General features: G+C 38.4%; 3 protein-coding genes across 3 annotated transcripts; all 3 read right to left on the reverse strand.

Moving 5' to 3' along the window:
* Positions 1-603: 603 nt before the first annotated feature.
* Positions 604-5,901, reverse strand: LOC122008929 (calcium-transporting ATPase 10, plasma membrane-type-like). The gene is made up of 7 exons (XM_042564843.1): positions 5,453-5,901; positions 4,174-4,228; positions 2,092-4,043; positions 1,867-2,025; positions 1,579-1,750; positions 1,199-1,497; positions 604-1,099 (listed from the first exon to the last, which is right to left on the reverse strand). The coding sequence occupies exons 1-7, from the start codon at positions 5,630-5,632 to the stop codon at positions 860-862; spliced, it is 3,057 nt and encodes a 1,018-aa protein (XP_042420777.1). The 5' UTR covers positions 5,633-5,901; the 3' UTR covers positions 604-859.
* A 3,220-nt stretch (positions 5,902-9,121) lies between these two features.
* On the reverse strand, positions 9,122-10,078 carry LOC122010780. The gene is made up of 2 exons (XM_042567259.1): positions 9,904-10,078; positions 9,122-9,612 (listed from the first exon to the last, which is right to left on the reverse strand). The coding sequence occupies exons 1-2, from the start codon at positions 10,076-10,078 to the stop codon at positions 9,122-9,124; spliced, it is 666 nt and encodes a 221-aa protein (XP_042423193.1).
* An 840-nt stretch (positions 10,079-10,918) lies between these two features.
* Positions 10,919-11,947, reverse strand: LOC122010781 (glutathione S-transferase T3-like). The gene has a single exon (XM_042567260.1). It carries the CDS (start codon positions 11,945-11,947, stop codon positions 10,919-10,921), a length of 1,029 nt encoding a protein of 342 aa, XP_042423194.1.
* Positions 11,948-18,967: the final 7,020 nt, after the last annotated feature.

Below are 18,967 nucleotides of genomic sequence, written 5' to 3' on the forward strand. Positions count from 1 at the left end.
AATCAGTTAGCTAAAACTTAAAGTACATATAATTTGATAATCTCCGAATATTTTTTTCCCTTTCTCTTTGATTATATTATTTAAATTATTATTAACTATTAAGTATGCGCAAAGAATTTTAGTAAATTTTAAATAAACACAATCCATTTTTTTAGTTAATTGCAATATACTAATATAAAGTGATATAATTATAGCACAACCAAATTTAAATTAAAATTATTAATAATGATTTTTGAATAACTTTTAGTTATATTCATATGCCAATATTTTCATAAAAAGTTATGCATCGATGTATTAATATATTTTTCTTTTGCATATGTTTTAAATTTTCTCTAAAACAATGGAAAGTCTGCAATGCATTTAGGGCTACTAATGCTAATATTTATTGAGTAATTTATTGCCTTCATTCTTTAGGCATTTGAGCTTGAGAATGTAACTTGAGTAAAATGATCATATTATTATTTTTTTTACTTTCTATAAAATATAAAACATAGATTTTGTCCAATAGAAAAGAAAATGATTTCAAAAAATTCACCGTGACAAAATCTATGGAAAAAATCATTCATGCGTTTAAGTAAAATTTGTGCTCGAATACAAATTAAATTGAGAAAAAAAACAATATCCAATAGAAATTTGTCAAATATAAAAGAAACATAACAGGACTAGCTAACCTCGGCAAGAAGAAGACTTAAAGAAAGTTAGCATAAAAATTATAACGTTTTCATGCATCTCGTTGGATTATCTACTAAACTACTTAAACATCGATTCAAAGTCGCATCTTATCACACAAAAAATGAAGCAATCAGCAATTAGGAGACTTTCATAAGGTTTCCATTCTCTTTCTTTCTTTCTTTCTGAATCAGACTTGAATCATTTTGGTGATGGCGGCGATTGGCATTCCGAGAAACCCAATGAGCACACAGGAAAGCCATTGGCTCGAAGTCAATGGAGTGGTGCTCGCAAAATCGCCGAGGAACTGAATGATCATGAACTGGAAGATGACAGTCGAAGAAAGGACAGCAACAAACACATAGTTCTGCAATATGCCATGGAAGATGTTTATTTTCTCCATCTCTCTGCAGCTGACCTCGTTGAATACCTACACAAGAAGTGCCCGCCGCATAACGAATCTTTCAGAGTTTGGAATGACGAAATGACAAAGGATAAAAAGAAAATTGAAATGTGAATTTGAACTCACCTGACAGAAGACGAACGAATTGAATATGAGAGTGTTGAGCACAAGATCAGAATTAGGGCCCTCGAGGCCAAATACTACTTTGCCTTGACTCTGAAGATACCATATCACAATGAACTGGTAAAAGGCTTGTCCTAAGATGTTCCTCCACATCGCATTGCTTATGAAATTTCCCTTTCTTCCGACTGGAGATTGTTTCATCAGTTCGTCATTAGGTGGCTCGGTGGCTAAAGCAAGTGCCCCAAGTGTATCCATGATCATGTTCACCCAGAGTAGCTGAACGGCAGTGAGAGGAGCTTGTCCTGAAGAAGAAATGGAAACTAGAATCAGAATTCATCTTGAGTTATGACAGATCTCAGTTTCATTGCGACAGTCGAGTTTACCTGTTAAGCAGGCCGAGGAGAAGTTAACAATTAAAGCAACAATGTTAACAGTAAGTTGAAACTGCACAAACTTCTGAATGTTTATGTATACCGAACGACCCCACTTTGCCACGGTAACAATTGTTGAGAAGTTGTCGTCGAGAATGATAACATCAGCACTTTCTTTAGCCACCTGTGCCATAAAATTTTCAGAACAAATTCCTAATGATATTCTGTGGTCAATTGCGTGAAGACAGAAAACAGAACAATTGTACAAAATGTAAAATTGTGTGCGGCATAAAATATTACCTCAGTTCCTGCAATACCCATTGCAAGGCCAATATCTGCTTCATGGAGTGCCGGCGCATCATTTGTACCATCGCCAGTCACAGCGACAACTTCATCACATGTGGTGCGCAGGTGCTTCACCAAGGTATGTTTATCCATTGGAGAAGATCTAGCCATCACCTGGAATTTTCATAGATAAGCAAGCCAATAAGGACGGATTTGAATGAACCAGCAAACAATCAATACCTGGAGTTTGGGAACTAAATCCATCATTTCCGCTAGACTCTTATTCCTGAACTCAGGACCTTCAATGGCCACCCCATTATCGGTAAGGATACCACATTCTCGAGCAATGGCCTTTGCGGTGTTTATGTTATCCCCAGTAACCATTCTCACAGTGATCCCTGCAGACCTACAAATTGCAACTGACTCTTTAACACCGGGACGGACAGGATCTTTGATACCAACAATTCCAATACAAGTGAACCCTTCAACAGGAATATGTTCGGCAGCTGAAAAACTATTCCCAACGTCCATGTAAGCAAGGCACAGAGTGCGCAGAGCTTCGTTGGCAAAGCTATCAATGGTAGTCCTCATTTGAATCGCTGTTGCTTGATCGAGCTGAACAGCATTCCCTTCTGCATCTAGTACTTTGCTACACGCAGCCAATACGATTTCTGAAGCACCTTTTGAGTGGGCCCGGAATCCTCCTTGAGGAAGCTCAAGAACCACTCCCATTCTTTTCTTTTCTGAATTAAAAGGTTCTACTTTGACAATCTTAGTTTCTTGGCGCAGAGCCTGGAAATCGCCTCCTAATGACAAGCCAAATTCTAGAAGAGCGGTCTCAGTTGGTGTTCCGAGGATTTCACGCTTTCCAGATTGGTTGATGACAACTTCTCCACCAGTGTTGTTAAAGATAGATTGTTTAAGTACTTTTAGAACAACATCTGGTATCTCAGAGAATATGGTTTTCAAGTTTCCATGATCACTGACATCCTTAACATTTCCACATAAACAAGCCTTCACTACGGTCATGTGATTGGTGGTCAATGTACCTGTTTTATCACTGCAAATTGATGTAGCAGAGCCCATAGTTTCACAAGCAGCGAGATGCCTGACCAGTGCCCTATCATTCATCATTTTCTTCATGGCAAAGGCAAGGCTCAAGGTCACAGCTAAGGGAAGTCCTTCAGGAACTGCAACCACTACAATAGTGACTCCGACAGCAAAATACTCAAGCAACTCCAATGCATCTTCAGCTGACCAACTCAAGTATGAACCCTGTTGGAATTTCCGGATGATTAAACCTTGAGCTAGCACTGCAAATGTCACGATTGCAAAGACCAATCCAATTTTTCCTATGATAGTTGCAACTCCATTCAACTTGACCTGCAATGGAGTTTCATCGTCTCCTCCTTCACTGAGGGTAGCCATCAGTTTACCCCATTGTGATCTCATGCCAACAGTAGCCACCAGCATTTTACCAGTTCCATCTTGGACCTTTGTGCCAGATAAAAGAAAAGGATTCTCAGCATTCACGGCAACTGGTTCACTCTCACCCGTTAGACTGGATTCATTGATCAACAAGGAAAAACCAGACACAAACAAGCCATCTGCAGGAACTTGATCCCCAATTGCAAGATGTACCAAATCACCGGGAAGAACATCATAGATTGAGATTTTCTGCCTGAAACCATTCCGTGTAACTTGTACAAATATCTTCTTCTTCTCCTTGTCCAAGTCTTTGAATTGTAAAGATTGCCGATAATCGCTAGTTGCAGTAACAAAGACAACCAAAAGTATACTTGCCACAATTCCAAGGCCATCATGTGCACCTTTAGGCCATCCTTCTGTGGCAACGCCGACAATTAGTGAAATAAAGGCACATGCAGCAAGAATGATGAGAGTCATGTCTTGAAGTGCTTCCCAAACAAATACCCAAAAACTTCGGACTGGGCTTTCAGTGAACTTATTCACGCCATAGATAGTTTTTCTGCGCTTTAAATCTTCCTCAGTAGCAGTTAATCCATCTGTTAGTGATGTAGAAAGTTTGTTCGCGATACCATTAACACCACCATGAAACTTCAACTTCTTCACATCATGGCCTTCGACACATGAACCCAATTCATCAGCACAAATTTGGAAGCCTGCTTGCTTCACTTCCTCAGGTACATTATATGCACCTTGCATAGCGATACCTGAACAAGGGTTGACCTTGTAAGAAAATGAACATGATATTTGATGCAAAATTGAAAGAAAAGAATCAGCAAAGTTCTTGCAACCTAAGAGAGGTAATGAAGTTACTGAAATATGAGAAAAATAGGTTACCTTGAATAAATTGCAGTGCAGCTTTTGAAACCAAAACAGCAACTCGCAACTTCTCCTGAAGAATGTGGCATATCAAATCAGTATATTGATAGAGAACAACATTAGTGTACATGTAATATGTGGAGAACTTGTACGAAATAGGAAACATTATGACTAAATAATTGTGGTTAATTCATAAAACAGAGCCAAAGACAGAGGATTGCAACTCATGAGATTCCTATGATTGAAGAATAGAATATAAGCATTCATTGATTTTTGCAGTATGCCATTGTCAAACAAATGTATTATTAGAGGATCAACTTAAAAACGAAAAGTATAATCCTAGAACGAAGCCTACAAATACTACCACTAATCTAACCAATTCACTCATGCACTACTCATGTCTCAGTTACAAGCTTAATTAAACCATTTGTGTATGTAATAGGATTGACACTATCTATAATTTAAGCTAACACTATTTTGAGACAAGCTTGAAGTTAGCAGAGCTAAGTCAGGCTTGGATTGTGGATTACTTGGTCCAAACATATAAGATATATACAAGGCAGTATATTCATCACCATACATCTCTAACATCAAATCACATTTTTAGTGCAACTGATGGTTAGTGTAGTTGGTTTTGCATTCATTGTGCTATTTCAAATCTGTTATTTTTGCCAGTCTTACCTAAAAATATACCATTTGTGTAAATAGATTATAGTCATTGTGAGTATTGGAAAACAAAAATATAGCTAATATCTTCTCCATTATTATTTAGTAGAAGCGTGTTTCTACCATTAGATACTTAACTTACACTGAAAGAGTCCTAAACTAATTTCTACAGCATCAAGCTCTAGATGAGGCAGACTTATCTGAAGAGGCATCATATTTACTATTGAAGTTATTGATACAGGCTTGAGATGAGCTTGGTTATGCTTCAGCTTTTGCTTATTGTATTTCAGAAATAAATTCTTTAATATTGTTTCAGAACTGCAATACATGCTTCTTAAGGTTATAATTGCTCCAGCTTGGATCACGAGTTCTTTTCAAGCCTAAAGAAAATTCTATCTGTAAAAATAGCTTTAGCCATACTATTTCCTAAATATGTGTCTAGGTTTTCCATGGCAGCCATAGTTCGATAAAGCCGACCCTCTCCAAGATCAGCCAAATGGACAGTTTTGAGAGTATAAACTTTACCGTTTCTAGCAGATGGATTACAATTTTGAGTAGATCTAAGTAAATCCCTAAAATGCGTGCAGCAGCACGACAATGCGGAAGGAACAAAAGGGAAAAAGAGGCTCACATGATTGGAGCGCTTCATGGCGGCAACCTCGGAGCGCTTGGAGAGGTTGGCGGTGAAGCGGAACCGGCGCTTAGGATTCTTCACCACGCCGACGAGGTCCCTCCATCGCTGGAGCGCCTCGTCCGGCGAGTTCTTGGACCTCACACCGCCAACAAATTTCTCGTTCAGGTAGGTCTCCATACTTGCCGTTCCTCAATTCCCAGGGCTGATGTGCGCCACTCCTTAAACAACGAATCGGTCGCTGGATGGTAACTTTGAGGTTCCTGCAGGGAAATTGCGAGGAGAAGAAGGCGAACGAGCTAGTTCATGGCGGAGAAATGGGCAGTTGAGGAAGAGCGGAGAGATTAAAATAGGGCTCCGAGAAATGAGATCGAAGAGAAATTGAAGAACGGTGAGGAGGAAATTCCATTTCGACTGCAGGGAAATGACCCGGAAATGGAGGAGTCAAAAGACTGAACTTGTTGAATCACACGGCGATAAAACGAGATGGCGTTATTGTCATTTTTAAAATTTGTTTGACTTTTTTAGAAGAAAAGGACAATTTGTCAAGTGGCCCCCCACCTTTAAATTAATTATTCTGACGGAGTCTTCTAGAGGACCGCCGACCACACACGTTTAAATTATTATCTTATCTGACACTTTATTTTATGTTTTTGACAAGCCGAGTGTTGGAGTAGGAAGGGCCGGTGAACCCGGACTGATTTAGAATCTGAGAATCTTTTGCAGCGCGTGAACCCGGTCGACTCATAAATAAATAAATAATAATAATAATATTAATTCATTAGTTAGTTTATTTTACTGTTCGACAATTGTAGTAAATCGAGAGGTCAAAGTAAAACTTGCCGCCTTTAGATATAAAAATTTAACGCGTCTCTGTCTTGTTTAGGCCAGGAATGAAACCAAGAAGTTTCCGAGTGCTTGCACAGAAATTTCTAACTTTCTATTTGGATATAAATTCCATTTTTATCTTTATTTTTATTGTTTATTGTCAGGGCTTAACTCAGTCCAATTAACTTCAACTTTTGAAAATATTTTAAAACATACTTAACTGTTATATTTAATCCTATCTAAAATGGAAGAGATAGTAGGTGACCATGTTGACTGTATGGAAATTTTAAATTATAGAAAAGGATTTTTTTTTTCTACAGCACACCAAAGATAGTAACACAATACCAGTACTAAAAAAAAAAATCATAAAAGGAATCTTGGCGAACATCCTCTAATATTCAAGTCATTGTGATCTTTGAACGGATAAATGGAGAGAAAAAAAATAATAAAATACATATACATAAATAAGACTATCATAAGACATGTATATTATCATCGGAAATGATCCCCTTTATATATCACATCCCATAATCTCTATAATCATAAAGTAATAAAGAATGTCAGAAATTATCGAATACGGGAAGATATATAGTCTGGTCAATGTAAAGTAATCATTCAAGGAATCTTCCGTTACCCATATATGCATTTTTTTTTATCTTTTATAATTTACATCATTAATGAAATTGTTGAAGGGATATGTTTTCATAATATAAGTTATCGGTTGATAGGAAGTGTAATCATATTCGAGGAATATTCTAGTAAATGCTCATATTACAATAGAAAAATATTCTTTGACAAAACAATTATTATTCTGACAAATTGTTATAATTCTCTGACCACGTTATCTGTTAAGTGTATCTCAATCGGATTTTTAAATCGGTTGACTATGTAGTTGCTCTTCCTTTAAGTCGTTTGGTTATGGACTAGGTGATGCTGAAGATATACTCTGGAAGCAGTGGCGGATCCAGACAAAAAGGAAGATGGTGCTCAAAGAAGGGAGCTGGAGCTTGTCTTCCTTCTCACTGCCTCTCGGACTGCAGCATACTGGTGGAATTTTCCTGGAGCAAGGGGGTGCTCAAGCACACCCCCGCTCCCCCCTAGATCTGCCACTGTCCGGAAGTAATCTGAAGCTAAGTCTCCTAGGTCTGGTCGGTTCTATGATCGACCGATCATATACCAGAATACTTATCTCTAAGAAATGGGAAACCAAGTTCCAAGAAATTCAATTGATACTTTAAGATGATCATCTATATATGAGAGAAGACTTGTTTTTGAAGTGAGAACATAATATCGGAAAATCCGACCGAGTTTATAAGGAGCACTGCTTTTCGACTTCCTCGTTATGAAGGTCTTAGCGTTGGGCGAAGAGCAAAATCTTATGGAAAATGACACGCTAATTGCTATCTTTTCTTGACTTTGACTGTTACGTTATATCCGGGTTCATCCATAATATCCCATATCAATATTGATCAATCTAAAATTATTTCTTAAAAAAATATTAAATTATTAAAAAAAAAAACACCTCGTCTTCGAGCTACAAGGCAATCGCAACTCGCCGTAGAGATGCTAGGAGGTTACAATTGATAACCATGATCGGATCTACGAAGTGAGAAAACTCGTTGTCTACTGATCTAGTTGATTGCGGCCTAGATCTAGTCGTAATTTCACGACTACCAATCGTGCTGATCATGGCTAATTGTAATCATTTGAGGGGAGGCCTCCATCACATGCCCAACTATTTACGGACTTATAAAAATATTATAGATTATTTATAGGTTAACAAATTAATTTTAATTTTTTAATCCTATGTAATTTAATTATCGAAGCAGACATAGCACCTATAAAAAATTAGACTCATTTTAGATCACAAGCTGTAAAATAAAATAAGTTAAAAAAAAACTTACAACGTGATATGGAGATGGTTATGCACGATGATGCAATCTAGAGGTTTTTTCATTAATTATATATTATAATCCATCTATCTGAAGAGTTAATTTCTTTCCATTTTAGTCTATATATAACATAATTCTGTATGTATACTCTTTCAACTTTGTATTTATATTTACCTCAGTTCATATTTATGAGACCGACTCTAAGATGGCTAGTGATGTGATGATTCCACATTTTATGTATAAGAACATCGATGATCAATTAGTAGATGAGGTGTTATTGATATTGACTATCTGAAGGATCATCAAGCCACATAATCTCGCAAGACTTTTTTAAAGTGTTTGGATGAAGAACACACCCAGAGGAGCGGGTTAGAATGACATACAGGGAATTCCTTGAAGCAGCCACTCTGACGCTCAAGTAAGACTTCGGAAAAGGGAGAAATTGTCACAGAAATTAGAATTTGATGTGTTAGAGCATCCACAGTGCTCTAACGTTATAACACCTACCACCTCATCAAAAAGCATGGGGCCCACTGCCACATACTCGTTATAACAACATCCTTCTTTCACCCACAACCTTTTTAACGTTAATACTCATTATTCATGGGCCCCACCATCCACTCACTCATTTTAACATTATAGTATATTAAATAAATATGTTTTAAAATATTTAAAATATTATTATTATTTTAAATAATAATCTTACGTTTGTTAAAAAAATAAACGTTTAATAATCTTATTTTATTATTAATTATAATAAAATATTTTAAATTATTATTATTATTTTTCAAAAATAATATTAATTTTTAAAATATATTTATTAAATAAAATAGATGTTTATGAGAAAACGAAATTACAATGTTAGGAAAATGAAATTATAAAGTTGGGAAAATGAAATTACACCTAAAATTACAAAGTTGGGAAAATAAAATTTATTTTAAATATTAATTCATGGATTGTTGTTGTATTGCCCCCAGATATGTTCAACTAAGTCGGCGCGAAGTTGGTGATGAACTTGAGTGTCACGTAGCTCAGAATTTGTTCGAAGATAATCCTGAAATCCTCGGTTTGAGCCATGGATAGGTTGTGCGGGTTTGTCACCTTCTTCGTTGTACCAATTTGTCACGTGACCTCCCTCATCCTCAACAATCATATTATGCAAAATAATGCATGCTAACATGATTTGTTTTAACTTTTTCCTATACCAATACCGAGCTGGACCTCTGACAATCGCCCATCGAGATTGGAGCACCCCAAATGCCCATTCAACATCTTTTCTTGCAGACTCCTGTCTTTCCTTAAACAACTTCCTCTTGGGATCCTCCGGGCAAGGAAAAGCCTTAACAAAAGTAGCCCACTCGGGATATATTCCATCTGTTAGATAATAACCCTTCGTATATGCAGTGTCGTTCACCGTGAAATTAATCTCTGTCATATTTCCTTGCAAGACGTCGTTGAATATGGGAGATTAATATAACACGTTAATATCGTTACATGAACCGGTGACCCCAAAAAATGCATGACATCCACAAGTCATGAGACGCGACTACTTCAAGTATGATTGTTGGTGACTCATGTCCCCTTGTAAATTGACCTTTCCAAGCAACTGGACAATTTTTCCATTTCCAGTGCATACAATCAAGACTACCTAACATGCGAGGAAAGCCATGTCTCTCATCATGCATTTGCTGAAGACGTTGAACATCATCAGTATTTGACCTTCTCAAGTACCTATCACCAAATATTTCAACAACGTATTCGCAGAACTTGAAAAGGCACCTGATGGCAGTTGATTCACCCATACGTAGGTACTCGTCAAGATGATCGGCGGGGACTCCGCAAGCCAGTTGGCGAATCGCAGTGGTGCATTTTTGTAGTGGTGATAACCTTTTTCTTCATACAGCATCGTCCCTTTGTTGAAAAAATGTTGAATGATTCTCTAATGCATTCACTATGCGGAGGAATAACTCTCTTCGCATTCGAAATCGTCTTCGAAATATTTCATCGTGATACACCGGGATTATAGAGAAATAATCATTGACGAGTCTCTCATGCCCAGCTTCACGATTTCTTTGGACGAACCTTCTTCTGCGCATGTCCCGCCTCTGATATGCTTCCATAAGTTGTTGGTGTTGTTGAAGAACCAATAACATCAGTTTTTCACCCGGATCATAAGCTTGCTCATCGATTTCAACATGGACTTCGTCTTCACTTGTCGAGCTGGAACTTGAGCTAGAACTGTCTGTAGAATGAGACATTTTTGGAGGAAACACGTTTTAGTATATGTGTTTGAGAAATGATATGATGGTATATATATATATATATATATATATTATTTTTCTCATGTAACGGCTAGTTTGCAATGACTAGTATGCAACGTCGCGTTGCAACGACTAATTTGCAACGGTAAGTTTCCAACGACTAGTTGTAACGCCTAGTTTGCAACGGCTAGTTGTAATAGCTAGTTTGCAACGGCTAGTTGTAACAGCTAGTTTCCAACAACTTGTTTATAACGACTATTTTACAAAATTATAATAATTAAAAATCACATTAATCGAAATGAGAAATACAATAATTAAAAATTACAAACACTCGAAAATATAATAATACTAGAAAATGAACGTTAATTAAATAATTCAGATATTCCATCTTGACCTAATATCCTTGCATAGATATTCATGTATGATAAGCTGCTCCTTTGTCATCTGCGAGGTGTCTTTGTTCAATATTTCGTACTCCTTCAACTTCAAGCGACGATTCTTAGCTTCAGATTTGGAAATGCAGCTTTTGCCTTAATCTCCTCTACTTCGAGTTGTTTTTGTTTCAAATCGACTTCAGACTTCTTCACGCTTGTGTACTCAGTGAACTTTGTGATAATATTGTTGTAGTTTACTGTCAGATCCTCCATGGTCGATTTTACTTTGTCTTTTCCCTTTCTTTTTGCTGTTTTTTGCCCCATTGGACGAGTATCTTCATAATCCAGGTCTATACTCACATCTTGGTTGGAGGAGGTGTTGCTTGCTCCCGACTCTGAGGTCCTCGTCTTCTTTGTGGTCACAAAGTGATCAGCGGACTGTGGAGTAAACATTGGACGGTCTTTGACAATTCTCCACACATGTTCGAGATTGAATGCAACACCATTGTTTTTGGATAGATATTTTTCGTACTTAAACCTCAATATATCATCATCACCGTGACCACTTTGATATGAACTATAAATACTATTGTAATTTACGTTGAATCGATATACCTTCTTTTGGATTGTATTGTGCCAATGTGACCGTATAACATTTGCACTTCTGGTGTTTGAACCTAGGGGAAGATTCTCATTGTAGTAGCTTGCAACCCGTCCCCAAAAAGCATCCACCTTTTGATCATTGCTGATTATTGGATCATCACTGATAGTGACAAAACTTCTCGCTAAGACCTCATCTTCAACCTTTGTCCAACTTGAACGCTTTCTTGTACTCTCAGCATTTGAAACCGTCTTTTCTAAATTGACCACCTCAATTGGGGATTCACGGTCGGAAAGTTGAGTCTCCGGGACAAAAGTCGGAGTTGCAAGTTCATTCGACATCGAAGGAGTGAAAGACATACCAGTTGTGTGTGGGGTACCATATCCATGAACAACCGACGGCATGAAATATGGATGGCTCATGTTTTGCCAATATTCAGCTGGAAGCGGTTGATATGGACCTCGAGGGGCATAATTCAGATGATTCATAGAATTTCCAAAACCTTGGATATTTTGAAGATTTTGTGGAGGAAACGACATATTGGGAAATGGATGTGGGTATTGATAATTTGGTGGAATTTATGGATTTTGGGAAGATGAATATTCTTGCGACATGTTTGTAGGATTCAAGAAATTTGTAAAAAATGCCCTATTATTTTCATCCATTTCAGATAGAAAATAAGATGGTAGGAACTTGAAAAAATAGATGGAGAGAGAATTTAGAGAGTAAAATTGAAAGAGTAGTGAGTGTGAATGAAAATATGTGCACATATGGATGGATATTTATAGTCGAAATTTCAAACTAGCCGTTAAAAAGTAACCGTTAAATAACTAGCCGTTATTTATTTTTTAATTTAAAAATGTAAATCTGTTATTTTTAAAAATCATTATTTAAAAACTTATATTTAAAAAAGCCGTTGCATGTGCCGTTGGTAAAAAAAAAGTTAACAAGCCGTTGCATGTGCCGTTGGTAAAAAAAAATAAAAAAAAAAGTTTTGCACATGGGGTGGGCCCGCCCTGACCCACCCCACGAACACTTGAACGCGTTCAATTGCTTGAACGCGTTCAAGCTTTTGAACGCCACGTTGGCATCCTGCAACGCGACGTTAATGCACAGTAGCATTATAACGCGGCATTTAACGCCGCGTTGTAGATGCTCTTATATGCGTGTACCTTTGCTCATGAGGAACGACTACCTTTATAGGATCATAACTCTTCACCATGTTTTCCCTGTACCCCCCTCATTTCTTGCATTCGTGGTTACGTTCTCAGAAAATAAATGATCATTACGGCCCATTATGTTAGGATAAATAGTTGTTTTTTCCGCCTTTCTATCCACATCCTCAAAGTATAACGTTAGTTGTTTTAATTTTTGATAACTGGGGTCATTTCGGTTTAGTTTGAGGAAACTTGAAATGTGAGTCGAGAGTCGATAGTCGATAGTCGGGAATTGGTAGCATGGAGCTAAGAGTTGAGAGCCGGGTAACTTAGAGCCAGAAGTCGATAGACTAGAACTAAGAGTTACGAGTCGATAGTCTGGAGTTGGGAGTTAATAGCCGAGAGCTAGCAGTCGGGAGTCAGTAGCGACTTCCTTGACTTTGATTACTATCATGACAAAACTTTTAATATTTTTAATCATGTGACCTTCATTGATTATCCCGTATCACATGAGCAAGGATTCTTTGGTTCACTTTTAGCGGATCAGACCCTGGTCCACTGTACTGATTGAAGAGATTCAATGATCCCCACTTGCTAAACAGATGGGAATCATTAAATCATTTCAATCACTGCTCCTAGTCCAGGGACGGATCAGGGCATACGGAACTATAGGATCCTGCCTGGTATCCCACACGTTTAAAAAAATTAAAGAAAAAAGTAATCATAAAATTTAATTATATTTTATTAATTTTATGTATTTCAAATATTTTAATGGTTTCTTTTGGTCCAAGTATAAGCGTCATTTACTCACATATTTATGTGTAGCATGATGATATTTTTAAAATTGGATTTAAAATATTTGAATTAATTATTTACAAAATAATTTATGTGCGCTAATATGTTTTTAATACTTTACTAGATATAATAGTAAAAAATTGACTCTAAACATTTACAGAAAAGTAGTAAAATAGGTGATATTATTTAAGGGTCTCTATTTCCAAAATAATTTACCTAGGGAACGGATTGAGAGTTTTAGATGGGGCGCATACATAAAAAATAATTATTATATATTATATATGTTGGATCAAAACAATCGGTCAGAAATATTTAAGACATTATCAAATTTAAATAATATAAAATTAAATTCAATTTATATATAGGAATAACATGAGCTAATAATCTTAAATTACTAGTAGAGGTTGATTTTTGTTAATTGTTAAATATAGATCGAGCTCCGAGTCCGAGTAATAAAGTCCGAGTGGACTGAAGGGTCGGGTGGGTAAATAGTATTGAAATGTATATTAAAATCCTAGTTTTTTTTATAAACATTTATTTAGAAATAAAAATCACATTGATCAAATACCTATATTTATGCTAAGTGTAGTTGTCCATTTAATTTATATTGTAGATAACATGATGTGAGGAGACACACAGAAGATCATGTTATCAGATCTTTATAAATTATAAATAATAGCTCACAACCAAGATGGAATGGACAAACCATTGGAGTGATTGTAGTGTAATTTGGTATTAGTTTATCTAGACTATAAAATTACACTAGTACACTACGGATGTATTGAGCAGGACCATTTGAGGTAGTTTCTTTTTATACTGACTGATCAGGATATAGTTGAGTGGCAGAGAGGAAATTAGGAGGGAAAGACAGGGGCATTTAGGTCTTTTTACAAGCTAGGGCTTTAAGGGGAAGAGGGCTGGTTCGTGAGAGGGAAAAAGGGGGATTTTTGGTGAGAGAGGCTCGCATTTTTGGTGGGGCCGCCGCGAGGAAGAGGGCGGGCTTCTTCTCGCGTGTCTTTCCGGCACCGGCGTCGACGGACAGCCACTACCCTCCTCCTCTCCACTATCCCTTTCCTCTAGCCTCTTAGCGTCGCCGCCGCCACCATGAGGAGGAAGGGCTTCCTCATGACTGAGTTTTCAGCCGCCGGCGAGTAGGAGGGCAAGCCAGGGGGGGCTTCTTCGTGTTCAGGGAGTCGCACTTACCCCTCTCCTTTCTTCCTCTCTCCCTCTCTCTCTGTAGACGCTGATTTACCGGAGTCGAGCCGTCTCCTCCTTCGGTCTCCCGACGGACGACGACGAGAAGCCCCGCCACCGCTGCCGCTAGCGTGCGCCGCCGCCCCTAGCGGGTACCGCCATCTTCTCTTGCGACCATCGTCGCCGGCAGCCACCGCTGCCTTCTCCCGCGACCACAGCCGCCGCCGGCAGCTGCAGTTGCCCCCCCTCGCATCTATTGCCGCTGTCTTTAGTGGATATTGTCACCTTCCAGGTAGCCGCAGCTTGGTATTATATGGGTAATCCTGGCCATCGCGCTAAGGTATTTTATTCTTTGCATCGTTATCATCATGATGGGTTATTGGGTTTATCCGGCCTGCGTGCCATGTTCCGGCTTGCGAGCCGTTGTTGTATTCCGGCCTGCGAGCCGAGGTTGTAGTCGGACAGGGCATCATCCTACGGATCCATATCGCGTCCGGGTCCGAGCCACTGGAGCCAGCTACTCACCGAGCGGACATTTATCTACTGTTCAAAGCCGCGACGACTCGATCGGTATCCCGACCCACTCATCCATTCATCCGAGGGCGCCCCCCTGGGCCAGGGTACGTTCTCGTACTCGGTATCTATTTATTTTACTACTATTCTGTTATTATCTGGTTACTCATACATTTGTGGGATTCGCCTCGAGCACCGAGGTACCAGTGACCGGGGGAACCCGGTCGCTGGATACAGGTACAGTTGACCGGAGGAGGACTTCAGATGACTTGGTCAACGCAACGGACAGATCATCAACCGGGGCATGGGGATGCGGTCAACCTTCCAGACACGTCACACCGGCAGGTTCGTTTTCTCAGCTTCCAGACAGGATCACTGACTATATAAGAGAACAAAATCTCTGTTATTATGGAAGTACGTGCTCTTAATCGTGATATAATAACAAACATGTATATTTAATATTTATTTATTTAATTTATCAAAGGGTACGATTTAGCTCGTTAAATCAATAGACCCGATAAGTTGGGAAATGATATCATTTATATGGTGTGTTGTTGATTATAGAATGAAACTATGTCCTAGCAAACTAGGTTGATGATGCCCCCTTGAGGAGCTCATAAGGATTGTCATGTAAACCCTGCAAGTGGACCTAGTCTGGCATGACAATGAAGTTGAGTGGTACTACTCTTGGAGCTAGATATTAATTAAGTGAGTTGTCAGTAACTCATTTAATTAGTAGACATTCTATATCTTAAACACAGGGAGATTAATGCACTCATAATATGAAGGAGCTCATAATGTAATATGGGGTTGGTGCGGTAGTTCAATAATAACTCTTTAGTGGTATGAGTTATTATTGATGAACTTGAGCTGGGTGTTCGGGGCGAACACAGGAAGCTCAAGCTCATTGAGAGACCAAAACCAATTTCTCCTCTCGGTCCCTGTTGTAGCCTCTATAAAACCTTGTATCCACTAAGTCCACTTCTTATCCATGTAATGGGTCGGACACAACCTTGCTTGTGTAGGAGAAACGGAGACTGGCAAGAGGGGGGTGAATTGCTGAAAACAAAAAATAAAAATACACTCCTCGAATTTCAACTCAGAAATAAATGCAGCAATAAAATAATAGCAACTAAATTCAAGGAAACAGAAAAAGAAATAGAAACAGAAGAGACTCAAGGATTTAACCTGGTTACAACTAAGGAGGTTGTTAATCCAGGACAGTAGAAAAAGCGTAGTAAGAAAAAAATCTCCTTCTCTGAAGGCGGAGAAGCCTTTTACACTTTGGAAACTCACTAGTTGTTTAGGAATTGCTTATAGATTGATTGCTTGAGTTGTTATTGAATTCCTAGCTCCAGGGGCCTTTATATAGCTCCTGGAAAGTCTATCCTGAGGGTCCAATGCGCCTCCAACAAGGTTTAAGGCGCCTCTAGCTCGGTCAGCGGATAAAGTTTTATCCGCAGCGCAAACGGTCAAAACTGACCTGTTGAAGGCGCCTTCAATAGGGTTGAAGGCGCCTTCAAGCTAGAGGCGCCTCCAAGCTGGCAGCTCCATTTTTAGCTTGGTTTCTTCAGCTTCCGACGCTCCGTTTTTTTGGGTGATTACGGCCAATCAGAATAGGTCTCACCCGAACCCAATTCCCGGCCTTCTCCTCGAGCAGCCTTCCGTCCCGGCTTAACGTCCCTCGAACGCCGCACACGCTCTTCACGCCCACCGGAGTACTCTTCCGCAACTCTCTCGTCCTTCGGACGCACCGAGTCCGTCGGCTCCCTTCCCGTGCCGTCCTTCTCGTTAACTGTGTCTTCCACTCGACTTCCTGTGCTCCTAAGCTCCTGCACACTCAGACACAGGGATCAAACACAGCAGGACCTAACCAACTTGGTTGATCACATCAAAACTACCACGGGGTCCAACAATCTCCCCCTTTTTGATGTGCATCAACCCAAGTTCAAGTTAGGGTAACAAATAGACATAAATAGTAATTTTAAAGAAAAATTACTAAACTAACATATTTAAGCATAATTTTGTAATAAATAAAATTGCAACACATCTTAAAAAAATAGGTAAAATTTTTATTTTCCTAATTCTCCTTACTCCCCCTAAACTTGTACCTTACTCTCCCACAGCAAAAATGGGGTCTTTAAGTAAGAAAAAAAAATTTTAAATAAAATTGAAGTTTTGAAAATTTTCTAAGTAAAAATGAATTTTCGAAAAAATTACGAAGTTAAATTGGATTTTTTTAAAAAAAATCCTAAGTCAAAAAAAAAAATCCTAAGTAAAAATTTTTTAAGTGTTCCCAAAAAAACAGTCTAAGTCAAATGAAGTTTTTCAGAAAAAAAATTTCTAACAAAAAAACAATTAAGTTAGAATTTTTCAAGTAAAAATTTCTAAGAAATATTAACAAATATTTGATAAACTTTCAAAGCATTATTTAATTCTTGTTTAATGATTTTTCAGAAAGTTAATTAAACATTTTCTTTCAATATTTTAGCTTCCAGGTCGTGGCGAGGCACTAGGCCTTCTTGGTTATTGGAGCAACAACTACTTCCTTAGACAAAGCTTCCATAAAGAATTTCAATGTTTAATTTTCTCTCTTAAAGCTTTTTAATTAAAAAAAATTAATTTAGCAGAGATTTTGGAACCCAATAAAGGTTTCTTCCTATAGGAGTAGTCAAAAACTTAGGGGGTATATAATCCTTAGGAATTTTCCTAAGTTGACCCTGATGCTTCCGTATATACCAATTTAATTTTCCATAAATTTTAAGTTTTGATTTTGGAAAAACATTTATCTTTAAGCATGCATCAGTTTTTAATTTTTCAATTTCAAATTTTAAATTTTCATTTTCTGATTTCAAATTTTCATTTTCTTTTTCTAATTTATCTAATTATCTAGAAAGAGATTTAATAAACGATTGATTCGGGGTTAGATTACGTACCTTACTTACCTGATCTGGTGACGCTCCCCCTTCACTGTTGCTTTCTTCTGACGTTCCTCCCCCTTTATCCATGCTCATGTCTGAGCTTGAGTCTTCTTCCGGCTGATGGTTCGCCATTAGTGCAAACCCTGAGAATTCTTCGATGTCCGACTCAGAGGATGATGAATCTGACCAAGTAGCCTTCAGATTCTTGTGCTTGGAGGGTTCTGGTTTCTTGTATTTTGACTTTTCTTTTTCTTTCTCCTTTCTCTTTAGCTTTGGGCAGTTATCTTTGATGTGCCCCTCTTCGTTGCAGTTGTAGCAACGAACCGCCCTCTTCTTTCGATGATGCCTCTGCGATTTAAATTTGTTAGTACTAAAAAACTTATTGAAGTGTCTTACCAGTAGTGCCGCTTCGGATTGGTCGACTGAGGCTTCGGAGTCAGAACTGTTCATCTTTGCCTTTAAGGCAATGTTCTGACTTGTCTTCTCAGCTCTGTTGGGTTCTGAAACTCGAGATTTGTGAAGTTCAAAAGTTGAAAATAATTGTTCTAAAGTACTTACCTCGAAGTCCTTAGAGATGTAATACGCATCTACTAAGGAAGCCCACTCCGGAGTTCTCGTGAAGGCATTGAGCGCGTATCGAATCGAATCCCGGTTGGTTACCTCTTCTCCAAGGTTCGTTAGTTGCATTATCAGCTCCTTGATTCTCGCTTAGAGTTGCGCTACCTTCTCGCCTTGGTTCATCCGGAGGTTCGTTAACTGGTTTCGGAGGATGTCGCGCTTCGCTAGCTTCGCTTCGGAAGTACCTTCGTGAAGCTCCAGGAATTTTTCCCAGAGATCTTTCGTGGAGTCGTAGCTTCCGATCCGATTTACCTCCTGCGGCGGTAGAACACTGAGTAGGTGGAACTCAGCCTTTCTGTTGACGACGAAATCTGCTTGCTCCTTTTTCGTCTAGGTATTTTCCTCCTTATCTTTCGGAACT

Source organism: Zingiber officinale, chromosome 8A, assembly GCF_018446385.1.
Source record: "Zingiber officinale cultivar Zhangliang chromosome 8A, Zo_v1.1, whole genome shotgun sequence".
Taxonomy (NCBI): domain Eukaryota; kingdom Viridiplantae; phylum Streptophyta; class Magnoliopsida; order Zingiberales; family Zingiberaceae; genus Zingiber; species Zingiber officinale.